At 50.9% G+C, this 26,777-nt stretch overlaps 1 protein-coding gene across 14 annotated transcripts in view; it reads left to right on the top strand.

The window, feature by feature from the left end:
• The window catches only part of TNK2 (tyrosine kinase non receptor 2), a 37,783-nt gene extending 27,472 nt beyond the window's left edge, over positions 1-10,311 (top strand). For 7 of the 14 annotated variants that reach the window (XM_024754728.1, XM_024754726.1, XM_024754722.1 and 4 more), the window contains exons 10-16: positions 3,594-3,788; positions 5,164-5,255; positions 5,852-5,896; positions 6,630-7,975; positions 8,077-8,172; positions 8,294-8,469; positions 9,507-10,311. In XM_024754728.1, coding sequence (XP_024610496.1) covers positions 3,594-3,788; positions 5,164-5,255; positions 5,852-5,896; positions 6,630-7,975; positions 8,077-8,172; positions 8,294-8,469; positions 9,507-9,513 — 1,957 coding nt within the window. In that variant the 3' untranslated portion in view covers positions 9,514-10,311. Of the gene's footprint in view, positions 1-3,593; positions 3,789-5,163; positions 5,256-5,851; positions 5,897-6,629; positions 7,976-8,076; positions 8,173-8,205; positions 8,474-9,506 lie in introns of those variants that run through there. The other 7 variants (XM_024754736.1, XM_024754729.1, XM_024754732.1 and 4 more) reach the window with 7 other exon arrangements.
• The last annotated feature ends 16,466 nt before the right edge of the window (positions 10,312-26,777 follow it).

Genomic DNA, 26,777 nt, shown 5'->3' with positions numbered 1-26,777 from the left:
TTCCCTCATCCCTTGCTCTCAGTAGGGGTGACTCAGGGGCTTTGTGTGTTTCTGGGGCGTTTGTCTCTGGAGCTGGCAACCTGGGTCACCACTGGAGTGAGGCGGGGAACAGGAGGGGAGAGGGGAGCCACTCCTCCTGGGAGGCCACCGTGGGTGGGCCCTGCCCCGCCCTTTCGTCACAGGCTTGGGTTGGCCCAGCTGCTGGCTCCACCGCCACTGCCTGCCAGTGTGGGCTTGCTGGGTTCTTCCTCCAGGGCCACCGGCCGACTTGGACCGCAGTGCCTGCCGCAGGTCCCTGGAGCTACTCAGGAGGTGGGAGGTGAGGGGCAGGAGGCATGACAGCCGGTGAGGCTTTGGGAGTGGGCCTGTGTGTCGGTGGTACCAGAGCTTTAAATGCCCCCTTGTTTCCTTGGTGCCCCAAGTGTGTTTGTTTGTCTGGCTCTGTCTCCGTTTCTCCGGGTGGGTGGGCTCTGTTCATGGGTGTCCCTTTGGGTCTGGGTTTGTACGTGTGGGTCTCGGTCTGTTTCTCCATCTTCCTTTAGCAGCCTGGCTCTCAGCTGTCTCGTATCTGTGCTCTTCTGTTAGACTGGGGTTTCTTCTTGCAGAAGCTGTCTCCTAGCCAGAGTCTGGAGCACCCTTGCCCCTGGCTCTGACTGATTTTTTAGACTCAGGGCTTCTCGGGGTACCAGGTGGCGGGCAGAGAGAGGACACCAGATGTCCTGTGAGCCAAGCTTGCGAGGCTCTGTCTAGACTGTGAGGGACAGTTGATGACCACTCTTTTCCAGGGGGTCTTCTTTGGAGGCTGGGATGGCTGACAGAACTTTGATGTTCTGTTTTCACAAACCAGAGAAGGGGGACAGAGATTCTGAAATCCATGTGTAGATCCTTGGCCTGGCCTGGTCCCTGGAGCCTTTGCTTCCTGTGGTGGGTGGGAGAGGGGGAAGCAAAGGGGGTGTGTTGTCCCTCAAGGCCAGGGGCTGCCGGGGACACCTGGAGAGAAGTGCGTGGGGTGGTGTTTTGAGCAGAATGTTTAAGCCACATTTGTCAGCCATTTCTGGGCTGCCTAAGCCAGAACTGGGATAATGGGCTGAGGTTTCCAGAGGCTGGTCCCCAAGAGAGCTGGGGCAGCCGTCGGTGGTTCTTAACCCAGGCCCTGGTGTTTCCCAGGTGCTGCTTCACATCTTGTCTGTCCCAGGATGCTGTCAGGCAGCCTGCTGGAGGTGCCTGTCTTTGCTGCGGGGACTGTGCCCTCCACTTGCCATGGAGACTCTGGGCTGTTCTTGGAAGGGGAAGGGAGGTGTGGCCAGAGCAGGCTGGGTGGGAAGGGCTGGGCTGGTCCTCTCTGGGCTGCTGGTATCTCCGCCCCACTGAGCCTTGGAGGGGGACCAGTGGGCAGCGTGACGTAACGTTGGCCATCTCGGGAGTTATAATTGACCCTCGTTGGGAGGAAGCTACTTCCGTGCTTGGGATGTCATTCCCAAGGGGGTCTTTCTTATACATACTCTGCACTCCCCACTCCCCTTCCCCAGTAGCAAGGGCTGTCGTGCCTCCTGCCCCTCACCTCCCACCTCCTTTTTTGAGACTTGATGTGAGGACTCCCAGCAGTGATAAAGGGAGCCCTTCCTTCTGGGCCTGGCTCTAGCCTTGGCCATACCTGTAACAGAGAGGTAGGCTTGGCTCTGCTCCTGCTCTCAGAAGTGGGTCCAGAGGAGGCTTCCGAGTGAGGGTCTGTTAGCAAAAGGAAGGGAGCAGAGGGAGTGGCCTCCTACCCATCTGGTCTTGCTCAGGATCCACTGGGAGGGCGTGGTCACGGCATAAACCTGGCCTTGGACGCGAGTCTGTTCCACTCTGCACTGCTTCTCCACCTCAGTTAACAAGCATCTCTGAAGAGGTGTGGAGAGCAGAGTCCAGCGTCCAGCCATGGACTTGGTGTCTGAGCCTGTTCCGTGGAGGGGCACGTGGGACCCAGGGGGCCCATGGGTGTTGGGTGAGAGCAGCATCGGGGTCTGGGGGCCAGGGGCTCCCCACCCTGCCTCCTTGGCCTCAGCCGGCCTGGGGGTGTGGGGTGGGGGGAGGGGAGGCGTTTCTCTCTTTGGAATGGCCCTGCTATTTTTGGATGGGCTTTGTCCCTTCCAGGTGTTGTCCTCTCTTCTTCCTTCCTTTCCTGCCCTTCCCACCCAGGGGTGCTGGGTGGTAATCACAGGGTTGCTGTGTCTGTGGTGGCTGGTCAGCAGCCTTGCTGACAAGGAGGCTGGGCTCTCGTCCCTCCCCCTCCACGCCTCTTGGCTCCCCAAGGATTGCTGTGTTTGTGGGGTTTGACATTAGGTCTCTGGGACAGGCTCTTTGGGGGTCACACTGGCCCAGTGGCCACATCACCTCGCGGAGGGGGGTCCAGGTGTTCGGGCCTCACTGCCTCCTTCCAGCCTCCACCCCTCCCAACCCCTCTGGTCTGGCTGCAGCTTGGAGGAAACCTTTCTTTGTGCTCCTGCTATGGACAGGTGATGTACAGGTGGGGGGCTGACAGTGAGCGGATGCGGCTTGGTGCCCCACACGTCCGCTGCCTTAGCCCAGAGTCTGCCCGTCCTCAGGTGTGCGGCCTTAGCCCAGAGTCTGCCCGTCCTCAGGTGTGCGTGATCCCAGCAGATGCAGGAGCCTCGTGGCCTGTTGGATTTTGGGCATTGGAAGCGTCCAGGAGGGCGCTCTGTTCTTTCTTGCCCACCTGGCCCGGCTCCCACCCCCACCCCAGGCCTGGACTTAGGCTGTGCCAACAGATTCTGTGTCTGAGGTCAGAGCGAGGGGCTGGTGGTCCCATAGTCCAGCCACACTGGGAGGCTGGGTTCCCTTCTGTACCCCTTGTTGAAGACAAGAGTGGAGCTCTCCTCCCAAGGAGGTGGATGGGGGCCAGAGTGGGGGTCCCGCGGTCCTAGCAGGAGGTGGTGGAAGGCACTGGAGATGTGTAAACTGGTGATGTGATAGCGTGGGTTGCCCCAGGTGCTTCCAAAACTTGGAGGGCTGACTGCAGTAGATGGGATTGTGGTAGGAGGGCTTGGCCCCAAGCCCAGTCCTAAGGCCATGGTTCTCCCTTGGGCCGTTGTAGCTCAGAACTCCTGGAACTGGGTTGAAGAGTGAGATCGGATGGCTAGGAGAGGACTAGGGCTTAGGCCTTGCCAGGGGAGGAGGGAGGCGAGGTGGTATTGTGAGAAGGGCGCTGGCTTCACGGATTAACAACTGGGTTTGAATCCTGGATCTGCTGTACTCTTTCTGGTAACTGTAGGCAAGTCATGTCACTTGTTTGAACCTGTTTCCGTATTTGTAAACTGTAGGAAAAGCTATCTGACCCACCTAGGGCACTTAGGGTAAGGCTGCGTGCAAATACCAGGCCCTGTACTGGGTGGGTGGCAGGTCCTGGGCGGCTGCTGGGAGGAGGTGGGCTGGTGGCAGGCTACTCTGATCCTGGGCCCTTAGCCCTTGTACTCTCTTCTGCCAAGGTGGTCAGATACCACGGCTAAAGAGAGCTTGGTGTAAAAAGGGTCCCAGTCCTTGGGACTGTCCCACCACTCCCTGGTGTTCACCATGTCACCGCTGTTGCACAGGGCTGAGAATTACTGGTGGCGTGGGCAGAACACACGGACGCTGTGCGTGGGGCCCTTCCCTCGCAACGTGGTGACCTCTGTGGCCGGCCTGTCAGCCCAGGACATCAGCCAGCCCCTGCAGAACAGCTTCATTCACACAGGGCATGGTGACAGCGACCCCCGGCACTGCTGGGGCTTCCCTGACAGGATCGATGAGTGAGTACTGGCAGGGTCCCGCCCGGGGGCTCCAGGGCCAGCAGCCCCTCTCTGGGCATGCAGGCTCTCCAGGCCTCCAAAGGTCCCAGTTACAGCCGTGGGCCAAGAGTCTCTTGTTCAGCAGCTTTTCCTTGTCGGCAGAACTGGGGTTGGAGCTTCAAAGGATAAATGGCCTCCAGGGTCCACACCTTAAGCCCCCCCCTGGCAAACTGGCTTTAGGAGAATGGCCTTGGGAAGAGCCTTTGGAAGTAGTTCAGTAGGAAAGCTTCTCATGATCCCCAGCACTTGGGTGGCAGTTTCCCTTCTCCTGCTGGTAGGACCTGAGTCCTGGAGATGGGAGCTGCTGGCTCAGGCCCAGGGGTGCAAGGTGCAGAAAAAGCTCCCTACGGGGAAACTTCAGAGTGCCCACCTGCCTGCTCACTCTGTACCTGGGAGGGGGGTTCAGCCTCCTTTAAGTGAAAAGACGAGGTCACGGGATGGGGGGCATCTGGGGAGGATACACAGGAGAATTAGTCACTTCCTGGGGGCCCCGCCCGAGGGTGCCACTTGGAGCTCCTCCTGCTGGGCCTCCGAGCCTCTGTGCTGGCAGTACGGGGTTCCCGGGCAGTGCTCTCTCCTCTGACTTCTGAAAGGCTTCTGCCCCGGGGGCGTGGCGCAGCGGGCCCTTCACCCCCTGCCCCGCACACCAGAATGCTGAGCCCTGGGAGAGTGCCCGTCTCTTGCCTCACAGGAGCCAGGCGAGGGCCTGAGAGAGCTGGGGCCGGAGAAGGCAGACACCTTCCAGAAGGCGGCCCGGCACCCTCTGCCCTGCTCCTGGCGTGCCATGGCCAGCCCAGCCCCATTCCTCTGGGCTTTAATCAGCCCCAGTAACTACGTCCCAGATGCTGAGTTGGCACAGGGGTTGCAGGTGAATTGGGAGCCTGGCGGTAGCCTGGCCCATACCCTACCTCCTGGCAGTGGGGCAGAAGGATGCCTCCTGTCCAGCCTGGCTGGGGCAGTGTAGCCCAGATGCCTCAGGGCCTGGTAGGAGAGAAGAGAGTGTGCCAGCAGGTGGCTGCTGGGCATGGGTTGGGGTGCCTTGGGGTTACAGAGGGCCAGCTCTGCCCTTTTGGGGTGTCCTTGGAGCTCCTACAGTCCTAGGTTTTTCAGCCTACAGTCAGGAGTTCTTTCTCTGCCCCCTCTCCACTGTACCCTCCCCTGGTTCCTGCTAGATCTACAGAAGGGAGCTACCAGGGTCAGAAGTCCTGGGCTCCAGGCCTGCGTCTGCAAGGGGCTTGGATGACCCCAGGGGACAGGCCCAGCACCTCCTCCAGGGTGCCCTCACTGCCGCCGCCCCACACCCTTACCCATCTCTGACCTGCATCTCTCCCCACAGACTGTATCTGGGAAACCCCATGGACCCTCCCGACCTGCTGAGTGTGGAACTGAGCACCTCCAGACCCACCCAGCATCTGGGCAGGGTGAAAAGTAAGGGCCCCCAAGCCCTGGTCCCCTAGTTCATCAGCTGCCCAGGAAGGGATGCTGTCTCCTCAGGCCACCCCGAGCTGGCTGTTCCTGCTCTGGGACGGTTGGGTCAGGGCAGCATGGGGACAGCTGTGTCCCTGGCTCCGGCTGGGCGTGGGGCGGACGGCAAGAGGCAGCTGTATCCGCCGAGGTGGGCATCCTCGGTCTGGCCCGCACTGGCCTGCCTGCTCAGCTTCCCTCCTCCCTCCTCCTTCCCGCCGTGCTCAGATCCTGGCTCTCCTCACTCCCCCTAATCCTGCTCTCCTCTCCTGCCAAAACCACCCCACGGGCTCCATCTTGGCCAGGAGCCTCATCCATCTCCCGGATCCAGGGCCTGTCGCTCCGGAACATAGTTTTCCCATCCTGCCGCCCCATTGCTTCCCATTGCTGCTGGGTTTGTACATTCATTTGCCCCTTTTCACATCTCTCTCTCTCTCTCTCTCTCTCTCTCTCTCTCTCTCCCCCCTCCCCCCTCCACACTCTGCCCTCTTGTCTGACTCTGTCTCCCCTTCCTTGTCCTTGCTCTGCCCCCTCTACTCTCCGCATGACCTTTCTCGCAGGGGAGCCTCCACCTCGCCCTCCTCAGCCTGCCATCTTCACTCAGAGTAAGTGGGGCTGCTCTTGGTGCCTTGGCCCCCGCCCCCGCCCCCTCTCTCCTCTCATTTCTCTCCTCCTGGAAGGTACAGAGCCCCAGCTGTCCGGGGTGGGAGGGGAAGTGGGTGTGTGCTGTGAGCTTTTGCCGCTGACCTGGCCCGGCATGCCTGCCTCTCCCCCAACCCCCAAAAGCCTGGGCTTCGGGAACAAGAGTGTGGTCCTGGCACCCACTCTGCCACTGTCCGCCATTGCCTGGCCCTGCCTCACTTCCTTTGGGACCTGCAGAGGCCGTGTCTGGGCTTTATGCCAGTTGATCAGGAGCTCTGTCCTCTCTAAGGATAGCTCCTATTGCCCTTGATGGTGGGAGATGGCCCATAGCCCCCTGCCTGCACTAATGGTGTGCCGTACGTAATGGGGTAGGGATTACTAACCAGGGCTCAGGAGCCGGGGCATATGGGATCTTGTGTTGATGGAGGGGTGTCAGGCAGGCAGGTGTGGGGTGTTCTTGCTCTAGCTGAAATGGAGGGAGGGGCTCGCCAGGCCCCATAGAGGGCTGCCAGCCACCGGCGCAGGTACTGCCCTCCTGTTGAATGGGGTCTGGGTGCGCAGAGAATTCTGGCGGCTGAGGGCTGACCTCTGGGGGAATTGGGAGTGGGGAGTTGGTGGGCTGTCTTCCCCACACCCCACCTTTCCCATCGGCCTGCCTGACGCTGCCTCCCTATTGGGATCTACCTTCCATCGCAGAACCAACCTACGACCCTGTGAGTGAGGACCAAGACCCCCTGTCCAGCGACTTCAAGAGGCTGGGCCTGCGGAAGCCAGGACTGCCCCGTGGGCTGTGGCTCGCGAAGCCCTCTGCCCGGGTGCCGGGCACCAAAGCGGGCCGCGGGAGCAGTGAGGTCACGCTTATCGACTTCGGTGAGGAGCCCGTGGTCCCGGCCCCACGGCCCTGTGCGCCCTCACTGGCACAGCTGGCCATGGATGCCTGCTCCTTGCTGGACAAGACCCCGCCGCAGAGCCCCTCGCGGGCCCTGCCCCGGCCCCTGCATCCCACGCCAGTGGTGGACTGGGATGCGCGCCCGCTGCCCCCGCCTCCTGCCTACGATGACGTGGCCCAGGATGAGGATGACTTTGAGGTCTGCTCCATCAACAGCACCCTCGTGAGTGCAGGGGTCTCTGCTGGGCCCAGCCAGGGCGAGACCAATTACGCCTTTGTGCCTGAGCCGGCGCGGCTCTTCCCTGCCCTGGAGGACAACCTGTTCCTCCCGCCTCAGGGTGGGGGCAAGCCGCCCAACTCGGCCCAGACCGCAGAGATCTTCCAGGCGCTGCAGCAGGAGTGCATGCGGCAGCTACAGGTCCCGGCCGGCTCTCTGGTCCCCTCGCCAAGCCCGGTGGGCGACGACAAGCCCCAGGTGCCCCCCCGTGTGCCCATCCCCCCGAGGCCCACACGCCCACGTGGGGAGCTGTCTCCAGCCCCCTCGGGCGAGGAGGAGATGGGGCGGTGGCCTGGACCTGCCTCCCCTCCCCGGGTGCCACCCCGGGAGCCCCTGTCCCCACAAGGCTCCAGGACCCCCAGCCCCTTGGTGCCACGCGGCAGCTCCCCGCTGCCACCCCGGCTCTCCAGCTCACCTGGGAAGACCATGCCCACCACCCAGAGCTTCGCCTCAGACCCCAAGTATGCCACACCCCAGGTGATCCAGGCACCTGGCCCCCGGGCTGGCCCCTGCATCTTACCCATCGTCCGTGATGGCAAGAAGGTCAGCAGCACCCACTACTACCTGCTGCCTGAGCGCCCACCCTACCTGGAGCGCTACCAGCGCTTCCTGCGTGAGACCCGGAGCCCCGAAGAGCCGACCCCCATGCCTGTGCCCCTGCTGCTGCCCCCTCCCGGCATCCCAGCTCCTGCTGCCCCCACTGCCACCGTTCGACCAATGCCTCAGGCTGCCCCAGACCCCAGGGCTAACTTCTCCACCAACACCAGCAACTCAGGGGCCCAGCTGCCAGCCCTGAGGGCCACTGCTTGGCTGCCACAGAGGGGCTGCCCCGGGGACGGGCCAGAGGCTGGACGGCCAGCAGAGAAGATCCAGATGGTGAGTAGTGGGCCTGGCTAACAGGATGAGGAGGGGCAGGGGCCCGAGGGACCCAGAGGAAGGGGCCCGAGTGGTGCTGACGGGTGGGTGGGTGTGCCCAGCTGCAGGCCATGGTGCATGGGGTGACCACAGAGGAGTGCCAGGCGGCCCTGCAGAGCCACAGCTGGAGCGTGCAGAGGGCTGCCCAGTATCTGAAGGTACCACCACCTCCTGCCCACTCTGGCTTTCAGGGACCCTGAAGACTGGTTCTGCGGCTCTCCTCCAACCCTCCTGCTCCCTGCCCCCACCCTCACTCTCCTCTGTCCCGCCCTGGTCCAGCACCCCTCGGCCCCAGTGTGTCCCACGGCACCACCCTCTGCTCCTCAGGTGGAGCAGCTCTTTGGTTTGGGTCTGCGGCCGCGAGGCGAGTGCCACAAAGTGCTGGAGATGTTCGACTGGAATTTGGAGCAGGCTGGCTGCCACCTGCTGGGCTCCTGCGGCCCAGCCCACCACAAGTGAGCAGACCTTGCCCCTGCCACCTTCCTGTCCCCGGGGTGTCCTGGAGCAGTCACTCTGGGAAAAGCCAACAGCTCACAGCCACACACGGCCAGACACAGGGCTCCAGGCGGGAGGAGGGAAAGGGGTCCCGATCCCAGGACACAGTTCTCGGAGAAAACAGCTTCTCCTAAGCACGTTTATCTAGACTTCACAGGCGCTTTGTTAAATGAGCTAATGAGTAAAAGGAGTTGGAGCCTCTCTGGTTGCAGGGGGCTTGCTTCCTGACCGGGCTCCAGTGAGCAGCAGGTTAGGATCCAGTGGTTTAAACAAACCTCTCTCACCTCTTCATTTCCTATTTCAGTTTAAAGTAACAAAGATTTAATGCCTTTTTAAAGGAATGTCTAATCAAAAAAAAAAAATCCATTACTTTCCTATAAAAAATGTATGTACGTGTATATATAACACAATGTATAGATATATAAATAACATACTTGATGTAGAGTATAAATACATACAAGTGAAAGTTTTATCAAGTCAAAAAGTGAAATCCTTCCCTGGGGGGCGCTGGCGGGGTGGGTGTGCCGGAGTCCTCTGGCGGCAGACAGCTGGAGCTCGGAGCCCAGCCTTCTGATCACACGTGGCGTCAGCTTATGCTCCTTCCCTGACCTCTCAGGGTCCTCATCTGTAAAACGTGTGTAATGATAGTGCCTACCTCATAGAACTGGTTAGGAGAATTAATGAGGGATGCACCGCACAGCAAGTGTCTGGCCCATGGGACGCCATCGCTGAACGTTGGCCATTACCTCGTGGTTATTCTTACTGATGTGCATCGGTTACTCTAATACACGATACTGCTGGTGTCTTTTTCTTAGTTTATTAAAGAAGTCATCCCAGGATGCTAAATTCCAAAATTAGTGCCTAGAACCACCAGTTTTCAACCGATTTGGCTGACCCTGAGAGGCCCCTCTCGCACCCACCCACACTGGACATTCCATACTCTGTTGCACTGACCCCTGTTGATGGAAGGGCTTTCTGGGTGTTTCCCATCCTTTAGGCGCTGAGATGTCTGGAGACCCAGAGGATCTGCCCCGAAGGAATCATTTGAGCCTGTCCATCTGACGAGGGTGGGGAGATGCCCTGCCAGGCCTGGAGGACCTGCTGCACCTGCTGCCCCCAGTGGCAGAGCGAGGCCAAGGCAGCAGGAGGCTGGGAGCCCCGCCTTGCCTGTCCCTCCCTCACCCAGCGCTGTCCCTGCAACTTCGGAGCTCTCAGTGCACCCAGCCGAGGTGCAGGAGGGAGCCTCTTGTAGGCAGGCCTGGGGGTGGCCTCAGAAGGCCCTGTGGCTGACCTGCCTCTGGCTTCAGTCCCTGGTGGGGCCTGGAGCTGAAATGTGTTGCCAGGCCCTGCCGGCGGGGAAGCCAGGCTTGACCCCGGGCAGGGAGGATGTGTTGGCCATGCAGAAAGGTGGACCAGCACCCAGGGCGTGGGGCGGGGGCCCTCCCCAGGGAGCCCCTGGCGGCAGTTGGGGTGTCGGACGGAATGTGACTTGTGGCCTCACCATGGACATGTTATGGGACTTGGCTGGTGTTAGGATCTTGTGCCTGGAAATAGCCTGAGGTGGCTCAGGTAGCAGAGCTAGGGTGCCAGATCGTTCTCTGGCAGGGACCAGGGCCCAAGGCCCCAGGGTTGGAAGGAGACCAAGGGGGCAGCTGCCCTGGAGGGACTCCAGTGCTTCCTCTGACCCAGCTCTTCCCTTGTGCTGTTCTTTGTTTTCCCACCAGCCTCTTGCCAAAGTTTCTGCCCCAGCTATGAATATCTGCTTCTTCCAGAGAAATAAAGTTAGTTTCTATTTTATGTTACTAATTTGTGTCTGCCTGCTTCTTTGCCTCTTGGTCAGCAGCCCGAGGCCCCTGGGCTCCCCAAGCCACTGCCCTCTGTCCCAGGCCACAGGCCCTGTAGCGCCACCTGTTGACGGAGGGGGTGAAGTGCAGGCCTGGTTGACCCTAACAGGTCTCTCCCTTTCCGGGGCTGGACAGAGCCCCACCTGACTCAGAGCCCCTAGGTTTTATCTCTGATGTTCCATGAGGCAGGATATACCACAGGACAGAGTACAGTAACTCAATTAGTGGGAGCTAAGCCAGAAACTTTCATAACATGGAAGGACTCAATATGTATAAGTATTTTAAGTTTATTTTTCTGAATAGCTAATAATTCACATGGTTCAAAATTCAGAAGGTACTAAAAAGTATACAGTGAAATTCCCCAGCCCAGCTGCCACCTCTCCTCTCCAGAGGCTGCCTTTAACATCAGTTTCCCGTGTGTTTCTAATTTTTTTCACTATTTTGAAGAGCTCCATAGCCTTACTGAAAGAACTCTTGTTTAGGGTTGCATGGATATGGTTTTACGATAATCTATTTAACCAGGCCCCTTTTTATGGAGGGATATTTGGTTGTTTCCAGTCCTTTGCAGTTATAGCCATTGCATCAATAAATGGCGAATGTGGGTTATTCCTTACTTGCAAGGCAATCCGAAGGATGAGTTCCCAGAAGCAGCGCTCCTCAGTTAGGGTGTGTGTGGCTAATGAGGGATCCTGCAGTTGGGAAAGTTATCTCCCCACAGAGGAGGCTCTTCCCGATGTTACAGCCACCAGTGTGTGAGAGCTTTCCATGTGGTACCAAAGCTTTCTGATTTTTGACGGTATGACACGTGGAAAATGGTGTCTTGATAGTTTTAATTGCATTCCTCTAATGAATGAATAAACATTTAAAAAATAAGTTGGGCCATTTATATTTCCTTTTCTATAAGCTACCTATTAATAGCTTCTGTGGAGCCCTACATCAAGAGCACAGGACAAAAATTCTGGAATTAACCAAACCCCATGGCAACTGTTGCGATGGGCTCTCCTAGTCTAAACCAGGCAGCCCCCCAGCTCCGTATTAGGCAAAATGATCACCATGTCATAACCTTGTAGCATCCTGACCAATCACCTAGTGCCATCCTGCCAGCAGGAGTTTCTTTGTCGTGATGCTATAAAAGTTGGCTACTAGCCCACAAAGGGGGTCGGCTCTCCCTGGTCTATCAGGAAGTTGGCCTGCTGTATTGGCAGCGCCCCTCACTAACTCGGCTCTGCTCTTTGTTCTCAATAAACTCACTGTTTTCTAAAATACTTCGTGTCTGGAAATTCTTCCTCCAACCCGCGCTCGGACCACGACATTTTGGTGGCCCGTACGGGGACATCTCTTGGGGGATCTCCTCCCCAACCTCCTCTCCTCATTTCTTGGGACCCTCTGTGAACAAGCAAGCTACGGGGGAAGCAGCAGAGGAACTCTGGCCAGGGCCACGCCCTGGTGTGTTCTGAAGGCTCCACGGCTCACTTTGCCCCAGTGACTGCCGCCCAGAATGGGTGAGGGTCCCTCTGTCTTCTTTCTGACTAAGGACTAGGCCGATTGGTATTGTGCTGGCTCGGGTCAGGCATTTAAAAGCCATCAGGGTGCCTGCCGCTTGAAGACTCCCATGAAAGGATAGGGGGGTCATGGAACAGCCAAGGCTGTTACAGCTTCTGCCCCCACCCTCAGCAAGACAACTTCCATGCACCATGGGGTACATATTGGTTCAAGCAAAACACTGAGCCCCCTCCCCTTGGCCGCCGCCTTCCTGGCAGGACTACAAGGCAGATTCCTCAGCCTGTCTTCTCTGTTAACTTTCACCTTTTTCTCAGTCCAGGTTGACTTACAGGGGCCTAGGTGTTGCCTCTGAGCCATCCCAGGAGTGCCTTTTCACGTTTCAGGGAATTGCCAAACAGTGGGTCCTGGGAATCTCTCTTTTCTTTCTTTCCCTGCCGGAGTCGCATGGTGCCTTAGTCGCACGCTCAGGGGTCACCTCTCATAGTCAGACGCGGTTGTTGGGATGGTCGGCCCATTTTATGCCTTAGTCGCACGAAGAGATCACTGGCACAAAGGGGACGCTTTCTGTCAGCTGGTGACTCTCAGTACCCCCATTCTGCGGCATACAGGCTAAGAGTGGGTTCTGGTACGTCTTGGGAGCCTCCCTCAGACTCACCCCTCGGCTGTATCCTCAGGAAATGGAAAAATTTGACCCTGAAAAATCTCAAAAAGAACAGGCTCATTTTCTTTTGTAACACGGCTTGGCCTCAGTGTAAACTGGGGGACCGAGAACAATGGCCTCTTAATGGCACGCTAAATTATAACATGATCCTCCAACTTGATCTCTTTTGCCGGAAACAAGGAAAGGACTCAGAGGTTGCTTATGTCCAGACCTTTATGGCCCTTAGTCAGAATCTGGAGCTAAGGGACTCATGCCGTATGTGCCTTTCTGTTGCCGCCTTATCCTCCTGACCCCCTCTGTCTCCCTTTCCATCAGATCTCCTAGACGACCCTCTACTCGACCTTTCCTGTCCCCCACCCCATCAACCCCCTTTGCTTCAGCCCCCGCCCCTGCCTCAACCCACAGCTCCCCAACAGGCACCTCCTTATCAGGGAGAAAGCCCCCTCTCCCCTCCCCACAAAAGGTGGAGGACTGCCCAACACCAGGAAACAGATTCTAATATGCTTCCCTTAAGGGAAGTAGCAAATGGAGACATGAACACTATTAGAGTCCATGTTCCCTTTCCCATGTCTGACATTTCCCAAATTCAAAACAAGTTAGGTTCCTTCAGTCAGGATGGCTACAATATTCTTTAGACTCCGGAGAAAACTGGTTAAAATAAAACTTTTCTTGAAATTGCAAAAGGGGTTCTTTTTCCATGTGCAGTTAGAAAAGCTAGCCTGTTGAAATATTTTTTTCAGAATCCTGACCCTGAGAGAACAAAAATATCCCTAGGAAAAAGTTTGAAGCTAACTCTTATCATGTCCTTGAGCTACAAACACAGCCCACTTTGCCTGAGACTTCAGCCTTGGGTTAATGAGTAGAACTTCAAGTCAAGAAAAAAAAAAGAGGCAAAGAGACATTTTAAATCTCAAGTGGAAACAATGAGATCTCTGACTGTCTGGATATATGTGTATGTCTCAGCATGTGTCTTTGTCTTTGGATAATACTGCTGAAGTTAATTTGTAAGTGAGCTCTATTTAATTGGCTTAAAAGAAAGGTAAGCGCTTACAAATCAAACAATTCTAAAACAAGAAAAATTAAGCTAAATAAATTTCAGGTTCATGTGAACTGGGAAATATTCAATATTAAATTAATACCTGGTGTTAATGTTTATGTTTGTTGATCTAATTAATATAGACATGTCTTTCGAGCCATCGACATTAAGTATAATACTTTTATTGTGCCTAGGTTCAATATAAACTAAATAAGATCTTATTATTTCCATTGCTGCAAATTTTTCAGCAATGAAAATAATTCAAGATGAAGAAATTTTTACGAAAAGAAAATACAAATGAGATAAGAGCTCTGGGTGAACTTTTCAGGAATAATTATGTTTTAGGAATGTCTACTTAAGAATAATCTCTCCAGATAGTTGACAACTTAAAACATTGAGTTGTGCTAAATTAAGTTAAAGGATGGAAGTTTATTAAATACCTAGTCCATTTCCAAATAAAATAAGATACTGAAACATTAATTACTGAACACTGGCTTCCTTTTACAGAGAAACAAAATGTTTGGAACTATTAAAAAATATGTTGATGCCACACTGAGATATTTACTATAAGAAAGCACATTCTTCAAAAATTATTCTTTGGATGTATGTTTACCAATCTACAGAGTGATGATATAAAGGACAGTTCATGGTTGCTTAAGGAAAGTAGGATGTATATTTTTAGTGAAAAAGGTATGAAGAATGGAATTACATTTTATTAAGGAAAAAGGAAGTAGGACTGACTTACAGGTAGCTGTTTTTGAATAGGAAAATAACGTGATGAATACAGAAAGTGATAAAAAAAGGTTTGTGGAAAGTGGGCCCCGAGAAAAGGGTTTTATACACGGTACAGTTTTCTTAAGATGTTGAACTGCCTTTGCAAAAATACTGCCTCTTCAAGATTTATAGAAAGGACTTTCTAAGATTGAATTAAAATTAATTAGGTAAGTAAATTTTGTTATTAACAGTAAGCTGGTACCAGACTGGAATTTGGTTCTCTCTCTCTGTTAAGAGAACGAAGTTTTCTTGGAATGCTGCCTTTGATAACAGACTGTGTGAATTACCTTGCATTTAAGTGATTTATACTTGCTTTTTAAAATCCTTTTGTTACTTTGGTTGAGTAAATAAGTAGTATTTCACAATGATCTATGAAGATTATGGTGCATGTAGATAAAGTTCACTCTGCTTCTACAAAAATTAACCCCTCGTTGCCAGACTTTTGCCATCCTGATGCCCTTAAAACATGGTAACAGTCTACTCCTAAATCAGGGAATTTAAAATGGGTAAACAATAGCTGTCAATCAAACGGTCAGGGCTATGGGAAATCCAAGACAGCGGCTTGGTTTTTTTCCGGCTCCCTGACAAACCTCATTTTTTTATTTGATGGGATAAAGCCTTCCCTGGCTGCAGGGTTAATGCCCTTACAATGGGGGGAAAAAAATTACGTTTCACTGAATATTAAATTCTAATTTTGTTAATTAAGGTCTGTGTGACCAAGACTCACTTCCCAGATAGTTCCTTGCTGTTGTGTTATAGGGCTAAAAAGTTTTCATTGAATTATTAAAGGACACTCTAAGTTTGTTTCTAAAGCTCTCTCAGTAATCTATTTTTGGATGAAGATCAGATGCCCCACGACCTACAATCAGGGGATTATGCATACCGGAAAAGACATAATTTAAAGGACTATCTCCAACCTGGATGGATGGGGACCCATTTGGGGCTGGCTAAATGACTCTCTTTGTATCTACACCCTCAATTTTAATCAGACTAGCCTGGAGTGGAATCCCTGGTCAGAGGAGGATGCATATGACGTATGTGAAGATAATTTCACTTTGTGTTGGGAAAATTCAAGGAAAAATGTGACTAAGAAATATATTAATGAAGACCATATCCGCATAAACAGCTTGACCCTGGGAACTAAATACGTGGGGATTGGTGTGACCACCAGACACTTAGTTTAACCTCCCGACAAGACTGTCCTCCGAAATATAACATAATTCAACTAACATTCAGAAATTTGTTATGCCAATCCCCCCATCACACTCATAATCAGTCAGAGCCCGGAATCTCCCCTTTATGTGTAGATGATTACTTCCTCAGAGTTTGTCCCTCCCAATATAATCCTAGGCCATGGGACCCCAGTCTGTTTCCAGAGGAAAACTCCCAAAAGGTCAGGGCCTGGATCTGGGGACCCACAGCGGGGTATCCTTGAGGGGCCCCGGACTTTCATTTCTATGTGGTAACGGGGTCTATCTGGATCTTCCCACACTTTCGGGGCTCCTGCACAATTATTGCTGTGGTCCCAGAGGCGACCATTATGACTACAAAGGGTTTAGCTTCCTCGGGAGGCATTCCCAACCTTGGGTCCTTCCTCAAGGAGGCCTTAAGACCTGTCCCAGAGAGACAAAAATGAACCACTGATTGGGGGGGACATGGTTATGATACCCCAATTCTTGATTGGCCCAAAATAATACATAGTGTCTTTAGAGGGCTCTTTTGGTTTGCAGGCATACCCCTCTTAGAGAGGAGCGTTCTCCATCTCACCATCATGGTCCAGGAGTCTTGGAAGGCTATGGTAGCAGCCACTGAGGAACAGCAGTCAGCCCTAGGCTCTCTGGCCAAGGTGGTTTTACAAAACAGGAGGGCCCTTAATGTTATATAACAGCTGAGGGGGGTGGTGTCTGTGCCCTACTGAATGAGACAGGCTGCTTCTATGTTCATACCTCCGGCCAGGTTGAAGAAGACATTCAGAGTCTAAAGAAAAACATCAAATTAATAGAAGATTTAAAAGAGAGGGCAGGACAGGGCCCCAGCTGGCTTTCCAGCCTCCTCTCCTCTATGGGTATCCAGATATGGACTATTGCCCTTGATGGGACCATTAATCCTGATGGCCTTTGTTTTGTTGTTTGGCCCCTGCATTATCAACACATTATCTAAGTTCATCTCCTGACAGGTTCAAAATATTCAATTCCAGATGGTGCTACAACAAGGATACCAGCCAGTTGGCACACAAACTATGTTGGAAGAAGCCGTCTTATCATTCTGAGGGCTCTCATCTCCCTCTGTAAATACACCCTGACGGAGAGCGGGCATTGGGACCCAGGGCCCCACGAGTTCCCTGTCCAGCAGGAAGAAGCTAGGAAAGGTCATCGCCTGTTTCCCCAGTACCCTGGGTTCCTATGGCCCCAGATGAGGACAGGCAGATAGGTAGTCATGAGCAGAGTGTTAAGGGGCCAAAGATTTGGCCCATAAATAAAAAGAGGGGGGAATGTGGAGCCCTACATCAAGGACAGCCTACATCAAGGACACAGGACAAAAATTCTGGAATTAACCAAACCCCCATATCAACTGTTGTCATGGGCTCTCCTAGTCTAAACCGGGCAGCCCCCCAGCTCCATATTAGGCAAAATAATCACCATGTCATAACCTTGTAGCATCCTGACCAATCACCTAATGCCATCCTGCCAGCAGGACTTTCTTTTTCTTGAGGCTATAAAAGTTGGCTACTAGCCCACAAAGGGGGTCGGCGCTCCCTGGTCTATGGGGAAGTAGGCCCGCTGTATTGGCAGCGCCCCTCACTGACTCTGCTCTGCTCTTTGTTCTCAATAAACTCATTCTTTTCTAAAATACTTCGTGTCTGGAAATTCTTCTTCCAACCTGTACTCGGACCACTACAGCTTTGACCTATTAAGGATTAGGTTATTAATCTGTTTCTTACTGTTTCTAAGGAATTTACTGGAAGAAGAAATTTAGTCTTTTGAGCTTCACCATATTATCATCTGAACTTTAGGAAAAGAGATAAATCATAACAAAGCAAGCTGATGGTTTGGGTTTATTAAAAACAAAGGCCATTCAGGGTGGGTCTGAGCCACTCTCCTTAGTGTCTGGGGCTCCAGGATGGCTTGTGTGGTGGGCCCTGAGGCCTGGGAGGTCTTTAGCCTTCAGATCCAAATGTGTTCTGTGTATCCTATTCACTAATGCAGGAATTAAATTATATTTAGTTGCAATTTTTAAAAATTAGTCAAATAGGGGCTTCCCTGGTGGTGCAGTGGTTGAGAGTCCGCCTGCCGATGCAGGGGACATGGGTTCGTGCCCTGGTCCGGGAAGATCCCACATGCCGCGGAGCGGCTGGGCCCGTGAGCCATGGCCACTGAGCCTGCGCGTCCGGAGCCTGTGCTCCACAACGGGAGAGGCCACAACAGTGAGAGGCCCACGTACCGCAAAAAAAAAAAAAAAAAAAAAAAAAAAAAATTAGCCAAATATGATATCATAGAAGGGACAAAGTATTGTTACCTTTGGGCATCACTGCTAGACCTGGATTTCATTCTCAGCTGTTGGATCTTGGTAAAATTTCTTAACCTTTCTGAGCCTGTAAACTAGGGGAGAGTAATTCCTGCTTTATAGAATGTTTGTGAGGATTAAATGAGGTCACATAGGTAAAACATTTTGCTAAGTATGTGGGCCATGGTAAGTACCCAATAAACTATAATCATAATACATTTTATTTCTTCATGTTCCTGCCTGTCCCTCCCAATCAATAGCTTACATTATACACCGAACACCTCTAAGTGTACAATTGTCTTCTATTCCCATCCCCCACCCCCGTTTTTTGGAAACAGTTTGTTTTTTTGCTGCAAAGCCGCTCCTATTTATAGAGCATGGGTACTTTGTACTCCATTGAAAAACATCATCTTTTGATAAACAATGGCAGAGCTACTACACTTCAGAAATATTTTTTGTAAGGGGCATGCCAAAGCATCTGGGGGTTCCTCAGGGTGTCAGGAGAACCAATGTATTGAATACTTTTCTTGCCAGACACACAGTTCCCTAAACTCTAGGGTTTCCTGCTGTTTTTCTCACTTCTGATCAGCCTGCCAGCTTCTGCCAGCATCTCTTGGGTTTATTTTGAAGATCTTAAGGAAAGATATTGAAAAAGCTGACCCAGGTTTGTTTGCCAACATGGAGAATTGATAATCAGTGAGGATTCATTGGGCACCTTCTCTGTGTCAAGCCCTGAAGAGGGGATACAAGTTGAACAGACATACTCTGTGCCCCAGGGGACTGTGACATTGCAAGGTGATGAGCGCTCTCAGATCATCATGCACCAAGTGCCTTGGGATCAGAGGAAGTAGCTCCCCAGAGGAGGTGACATTGTCTGACGTGATAGGGAGGAATAGGCCTATGCCAGGAAGGTGAGATGGCATGAAAGCACTGTAGGTGTGGGGAACTGCACATGTAACAGTATGGAGAAGCCAACTGGCCTGTCCTGAGAACTGAAGTTGGCAAGTTTAGCACCCATCCTTTTGTTAAGTTTCTGGGGTGGGTTGGAAGTGGCTTTCGTGTGATCCTAGCTAGTAAGGCAGGCCTGGATCATGAAAACGTTGGTGTGAAATGCTGAGTTCTCTGACTCTGACTTTGTAGACAAAGGGAGATGGCAGAGAAGCAGCAGCAGAGGAATAATGTGGTCGGACCTGTGTTTTTAAGAGAGATGGGGGTTTGGGGTTAGCAGATGCAAACTATTATATATAGAATGGATAAACAACAGAGTCCTACTGTATAACACAGGGAACTATATTCAATATCCTGTGATAAGCCATAATGGAAAAGAATATGTACATGTATAACTGAGTCACATTGCTGTACAGCAGAAATTAAACACAACATTGTAAATCAACTATAGTTCAATAAAATTTTTTAAAAGGAGAGATGGCTCTGCTTTAAAGTGGCTCACTCCTCCACTGCGGCCACAAGTGGAGGAAAGATCTAGCTTATTTGTCTCGCTGCACAATGGGAAAATAAATGTGTTCTTAATTTGAAGCAAATTGATTTTCACAGAAATTTGAACTTGGGGAATGAAGAGGCCACAAATTCCTGGAATCCTTGGGTAGAACAGGGGTCCTGAGGGTCAGTCCAAGGCCAGTGCTGGCCTAGGGTCAAGTTTTCACTGGCCTGAGGTGAAAGGTTAAGAATAAGAAGCAAGCAACTGAGTTTTTCCTAAAATGAAATGTGCTCAATTGCAGGGATTGTCTTTACTCTGAGATTTTGGTCTTCCTACATTTTTGGTATTAAAATGGCTATTCTTGTGTGGTGATGGCAGTGGTAGGGGGTAAATTTGTCCCCTCACCCTTACGTAGCAATGCTATATCAGCACACCCTCTCAAGCAATTATTAGTTTAAATCATGATTCCTGAAATCTATCTTCAGAACTCCCAGGCAAGAGTGCTTTTGTGTTAGGCAGCACCACCTATTGGCAACATGGGACATTGCAGTCTCTTGGGCTAAATGTCAGTTAGGGGGAGGGATAAGATTGTGTAAAGTCATTGCCCAATAATCAAGTCCAAAAGCTCCGGGCCCAGGCCCATGGGTACTTAAAGGGACTCATTCCAGAGAAGCTGCGAGGAAAGGAACAGGTTCGCCCATCATCTGGAGCCAAAGAGGGGCCAGCTAGGATTTAATGCCAGGAAGAGGGACTGAGTGGGGGGCTTTGAGGGAGCCCACCCCTAACCTAGGAAAGAAACTCTGGGCTACCTGGGAGGAAGTTGTGGGCTAAGGGAAAATTCCTGGGAGGACAAAAGTGCCCTTTGGGACCCCCACACACCCACTCTATTTTTTAAATTTATTTTTTAATTGAAGTATAGTTGATTTACAATATGTATTAATTTCTGCTATACAGCAAAGTTACTCAGTTATACACATATGTCCATTCTTTTTAATATTCTTTTCTATTATGGTTTATCCCAGGATATTGAATAGAGTTCCCTGTGCTATACAGTAGGACCTTTTTGTTTATTCATTCTAAATGTAGTTTGCCTCTGCTAACCCCAAACTCCCAGTCCATCCCTCCCGCATGCCCCCAACCCTGCCCCCAGCAACCACAAGTCTCTTCTCTGTGTCTGTGAGTCTCTTTCTGTTTTGTAGATAAGTTCATTTGTGTCATATTTTAGATTCCACATATAAGTGATATCATGTGGTATTTGTCTTTCTCTTTCTGACTTCACTTAGTATGATAATCTCTAGTTGCATCCATGTTGCTACAAATGGCATTATTTTGTTCTTTTTTATGGCTGAGTAGTATTCCATCATATATATGTACCACATCTTCTTTATTCATTCATCTGTTGATGGACATTTAGGTTGTTTCCATGTCTTGGCTATTGTGAATAGTGCTGCTATGAACATAGGGGTGAATGTATCTTTTTGAATTATAGTTTGGTCTGGATATATGCCCAGGAGTGGGATTGCTGGATCATATGGTAATTCTATTTTTGGTTTTCTGAGGAACCTCCATACTGTTTTCCACAGTGGCTGCACCAACTCACATTCCCACCAACAGTGTAGGAGGGTTCCCTGTTCTCCACACCCTCTCCAACATTTGCTATTTGTAGACTTCTTAATGATGGCCATTCTGACGGACGTGAGGTGATACTTCATTGTAGTTTTGATTTGCATTTCCCTAATAATTAGTGATGTTGAGCATCTTTTCCTGTGCCTATTGGCCATCTGCATATCTTCTTTGGAGAAATGCTTATTTAGGTCTTCTGCCCATTTTTTTTAAAGATTTTTTTGATGCGGACCATTTTTAAAGCCTTTATTGAATTTGTTACAATATTGTTTCTGTTTTGGTTTTTTGGCCAAGAGGCACGTGGGATCTTAGCTCCCCAACCAGGATTCGAACCGGCACCCCTTGCATTGGAAGGCGAAGTCTTAACCACTGGACCTCCAGGGAAGTCCCTTCTGTCCGTTTTTCGACTGGGTTGTTTTGTTGTTGTTGTTCAGTTATATGAGCTGTTTGTATATTTTGGAAATTAATCCCTTGTCAGTCCCATCGTTTGCAAGTATTTTCTCCCATTCTGTACGTTGTCTTTTTGTTTTGTTTATGGTTCCCTTTGCTGGCAAAAGCTTGTGAGTTTGGGGCTTCCCTGGTGGCGTGGTGGTTGAGAGTCCGCCTGATGATGCAGGGGACACGGGTTCGTGCCCCGGTCCAGGGAGATCGCACATGCCGCGGAGCGGCTAGGCCCGTGAGCCATGGCCGCTGAGCCTGCGCGTCTGGAGCCTGTGCTCCGCAACGGGAGAGGCCACAACAGTGAGAGGCCCGCGTACAGCAAAAAAAAAAAAAAAAAAAAAGCTTGTAAGTTTGATTAAGTCCCATTTGTTTTTGTTTTTACTTCTATTGCTGCAGGAGACTGACCTAAGAAAACATTGGTACGATTTATGTCAGAGAATGTTTTGCCTATGATCTCTTCCACCACTGTATTTTTAAAATTCTTTTTTGTGTATTCTTTAGTATTCCATTGTATATATATACCACATCTTCTTTATCCGTTCATTAGTCAATGGACATTTAGTTTGTTTCCATGTCTTAGCTATTGTGAATTGTGCTGCTATGAACATAGGGGTGCATGTATCTTTTTGAATTATAGAAACAAAACCTATATGTTTTTAAAGACAGGATTTATATTTTGGAGCCATGTTTAAGAACATTTCTGAATGAAGTGATCTGTTGAGAATAGTCCAGATGGTTGAAGGAAATGGGCCATGAGTTGATAAATGTCGAAGCTGGTGATGGGATATGATGGCTTATTCTACTTAAGGGGGTGAATGAACTGTTCCATGATAAAAAGCTAAATGAAAATACACGCACTTTCCAGGTGGGGACATTCTCACTCGTCCAGCTGTCTTCTCTGAAACTGTCCCTTTGGAGGTTTCTGACTTTGTTTCTGCTATACCTCCAGGATGGCCCCCAGGATGCATGGCTTCTCCCTTTACAGCTCTGGCATCAGGTGGACAGAATCCCCTTCTCTTGCTGGCCTTTGTGAGATAGAGACAAGGTGGAGCTTTTACAAACCACTGGGCCAAATTCTGAGGGAAACATCTCCAGTCCTGTTATCACAGGCTGCATCCTGTGTTCATCTTTTATGCTAAGGGTATCCTCATCCTTATCCTTGCTACTTAAAGGGTGGCATGAGGTAGGTCCAGCGGTGTCAGCATCACCTGGGAACCTGCTAGAATTGCAGAACCCAGGCCCCACCCTGGACCTACTGAATTGGAATCTCCATTCTACCAAGATTCCCAGGGGATCCTCGGACACGCTTAACTGTGTAAAGGAAGTAAGGCAGCTCTGCTCTAATCGCAAAGAGCTGGTGGGCCTTGGGTGGCCCTGCTGGCTCCCAGGACCCCTGGTCCTCTCCCAGCAGGGGCTGTGCTCCCTGCCCGCCCTCCCCGATGACCCATCACCCGTTCTAATGCTGCCCCCCTTTTTTGAATAAACAATTCGTTTAAAAATATATATACAAGGAATTTGGGGCTTCCCTGATGGCACAGTGGTTGAGAATCTGCCTGCCAATGCAGGGGACACGGGTTCGAGCCCTGGTCTGGGAGGATCCCACATGCCACGGAGCAACTAGGCCCGTGAGCCACAACTACTGAGCCTGTGTGTCTGGAGCCTGTGCTCCGCAACAAGAGAGGCCGCGACAGTGAGAGGCCCGGGCACCGCGAGGAAGAGGGGCCCCCGCTTGCCACAACTAGAGAAAGCCCTCGCGCAGAAATGAAGGCCCAACACAGCAAAAATTAATTAATTAATTAATAAACTCCTACCCCCAACATCTTAAATATATATATATACACACACAAGGAATTTAATCATAGTACCGTGTATAACAGTAAACAACTGGAAACCATCAAAATGTCTGATAATGGGGGATTGGTTGAATATACTTTATTTCATCCACAGAATGGGATACGACACAGCATATCAAACCATCCTTAAAAGAATATTCAACTGATATTCAATTAATATTAAAATTGATTATTTCTAAGTGATTATTTCTTAGTAAAATTGATTGATTATTTTTATTTCTTAAAAAATTAAAGAAAAACTTCTCTTCTATTGGAAAATGACTTTCTGTTATACTTTCTTTTCCCAATTTTTTTTCTTTTTTTCTTTTGGCCGAGCCAGGCGACTTGCGGGATCTTAGTTCCCCAACGAGGGACTGAACCCCGGGCGCTCAACAGTGATAGCGTGGAATCCTAACCACTGGACCGCCAGGGAATTCCACCCCCCCACCCCGCCCAGTTTTGGTTTTGTTTTGTGGTAAAATACACATTACAAAATTTATTTTATTTACTTATTTATTTTTTAAAATAGCAGCTATCCTAATGAGTACAAGGTGGTTTTGATTTGCATTTTTCTAACGATCAGTGATGCTGAGCATCTTTTCATGTACTTGTTGGTCATCTGTCTTCCATTTTTTAACTGGTTCGTTGGTTTTTTGTTGTCCTAACTGCCCTCTTGCTTGACCCCATGACCTGAAGCCTCCTCTCTCGCCATCTAGTTTCACTGGCCTTAGGAATCCTGCTTTTCTCCTGTCTCCAATCATGTGAGGTGGGCCCAGCTCTCCCTACACACACGCCAGCACCTTCTGTCCTGACGGCTCCTTTTTTCAGGGTTCTTATCAGCCGGTTCTTGGAGGAGCAGCACCTCGCATGTGGCCCTTGCCATCCCCGCCAGGCTGGCTGCGCCCCTGTGCGGAGACGTCTCGCAGTCCTGCTGACGGCAGCCGTCCGGTAAGTGCCGGCTCTCACTCGGCCTTCCCAGCCCCTCCAGCCCAGGCTGCCTCTTCCGCGTGCCCGTGGCCGCAGCCCCTCCCCTACGGTTCATTCCGTTCATTCACAGGCGTCCCGTCTATGTGAGCTGCCCTCTCGAGCGGTCACGAGGCTCTTAACGGGCTCCCAGTGAATGAGGGGAGACGGCCACACACAGATCCCTATACGACACCGAGCCAAGAGTTCTGATGGGGCACACAGGGACAAGGGGCCCTGGCAGCACAACTGGAGAAATGTGTGAACCTAGATGGACGAGCGCTTGCCAGGCACAGAAAGCGGAAGTTAGAAGAAACAAAGATCTGGAATCACAGAAGCACTCGTGTGGTAGGAAATGGTGGCTGGACAGGGGTGCGGGGAGGTAAGGGGAGAGCCCAGAGGAAGCGCTGGACAGGTGGCCTCAGGGGATGGTTTTGTCTCCGTGACCAGGTCTGAAGTTCTAGAGAGCAGACCTGTATCTTTCTCCTCCTTATGTGCGCCAGCCAAGTGTTGCTTTCCTCGTTTTCCAGGCCAGTGTTTCCCTCCCCGTTATAACTGAGTGGCTACTGTTGGGTGCTTGGAATACATTAACTCTATTTCTGTAAGATGCACACAGTGTCTATGAGGGCAAGTCACTGCCCCCCCAGTCCCACCCTTCCCTGCCAGAACAAGAGAGGCCACTCGGGGCACGGAGCATCCCTGGGTGCGGGGCAGGCCTCCAGAAGGACTCAGCCTGGAGGGAAGGCGCCCAGGTCTCCTCTCGGCCTTCCTACCCCTCTCACTTACTTGCTTCCCCTCAGAACCTTGGGGTTGACCTTGGCTGTGGAGGTGAAGGACAGCTGGTCAGAGAAGGATGGTAGAGGTGCAGAAGAACATCAGGCCCATGTTTTGGAGGAGTGTTTTGGCTGCTGAAAGCCTTGGGGTTGTGAGGACTCTGTCATGTCTGATAGTCATTCTCTGTTTAACCACAGCCTAATTCACAGGTGAAAAGCCTAACAGCTTCCTCTAACATGCAATTATTTCTCTGTCTCATTTACGGAGTTCCCATTTGGAATCATTCTTATTTTTAACTCCTTTGTTTCTCTACTAGATGTTTTTAAATTTCAAGTATTAAATATTTCCAAATATGGCATCTATCTATCCATCCATTCATTTACTCATCAACAAATATTTCCTGCCTTCCTACTGTATACCTGGCACTGTGCTAGGAGCTAGAGGTATAGTCATGAGCAAAATAGAAATGGGTTACCAGGCGTGGAGGTTGCTTAAAGTCAGATCAGCTATTGTTCCATCTATTGTCCTCCCACTAAAAGAAAAGAGTGGCTTCCCGCCACCCCCGAATAAAACATTTTCCTTCTTTACTAAAAGAACATTCTCATTACAGAATTTCTGGAACATAGGAAAATAGAACCTTCAGCTCGTTTGTAGCCTGACACTTGAATACAACCCGTGCTTAGCATCTTGGTATTTGTCTTGTCTTCGTTTTTGTTTTTATTTGGTTTTTACTGTATTCACTTCATCATAGATTCATAAGCATAGTCCATTGAGTACATGTGCCAAATATTCTTAACCATTGCCCTTTGGTTGAGTATCGAAGCAGTTCCTACTTTCCTTCTATAATTCTTATTGCCAAAGCTAATTGTGCTAAGTATATTACTATTTAACCGGCTCCTCTCAGTGCTTTGCATTTAATCTGGTGCATTCCTTTAAAAAATAGTAATTACTTGTCATGCTACTTTAGCAAATTATTTATTAAGGATATCTAAATATAAGAACCTTTTTTCTTAAACTGTGCACATTTTGGTAAAAATGAAATCCTTAATGAAACTTGTAGAAGCCTTATAGTACTGAATTCTCCAGAAATATAGAAAGTTCAGGAAAACAGGTATTTCTGCCACTGGTTGTATGACCTTAGGCAAGTCCCGGTCCTTCCCTGGTCCTGAGTTTCACAGACAGTAAAGGAGGGGGTTGGAGGAGGGTCCTTATCCCCTGCCTCTATTAGTCTGTGTTCTGTCCCTGGGAGGAGAAAACGGATGCTTTAACTGTGCCCGCAGCTGCCATCTGTGCTCCCCTCCCTTGTCCCTCTTGTCTTCTCTGTCTAATGAGCCCAGGGTTATAAGCAGAAGCCCTAGTTTGAATCCCAGCTCTGCTACTCACATTCAACCTCATCCCTGTCTTTTAATCTCTCAGGAACATCAGTCCCTTCCTCTTGAAGTGGGAGTGAGCAATTGTGAGGGAGTGGACATGTCAGGACTTCCAGCTGTGAGATCTAATTAGCTGTTCACTTTTGCTCCTTCCCGCAGAGCCCCAGTTGGAGGTGAGTACTCCTTCTGTACCTCCTGCTGTGTGCAGAGGGAAAACTACCAGTCCTTCCCCCTAGGCAGCTTATACATGGAAGGGGCTCATCAAGGAGTTGGTTAGAAAAGACAGTGGTGGGCTGGAGGGTAAGCAAGCCAGGTTCTGAGTCGGGGGCTAGGGTGGCTGGTCTAGGAAGGGCTGGGCAGATTTAGCCACATGTAGGCCTCAGGGCAGCAGCATTAAGTGTTCTGGGGCCAAAGCCACTTGGTTGGGTGCTGGCTTTACTGCCCTACCCTCCACACCTCGTCTTTTAAACCCAAGGAGCCCTTGGGCTGCCAGTGGCCCATTCTA

This window comes from Neophocaena asiaeorientalis, unplaced genomic scaffold (genome assembly GCF_003031525.2).
Source record: "Neophocaena asiaeorientalis asiaeorientalis breed wild unplaced genomic scaffold, Neophocaena_asiaeorientalis_V1.1 scaffold423, whole genome shotgun sequence".
NCBI lineage: Eukaryota > Metazoa > Chordata > Mammalia > Artiodactyla > Phocoenidae > Neophocaena > Neophocaena asiaeorientalis.
This window is presented reverse-complemented; position numbering and strand designations above follow the sequence as displayed.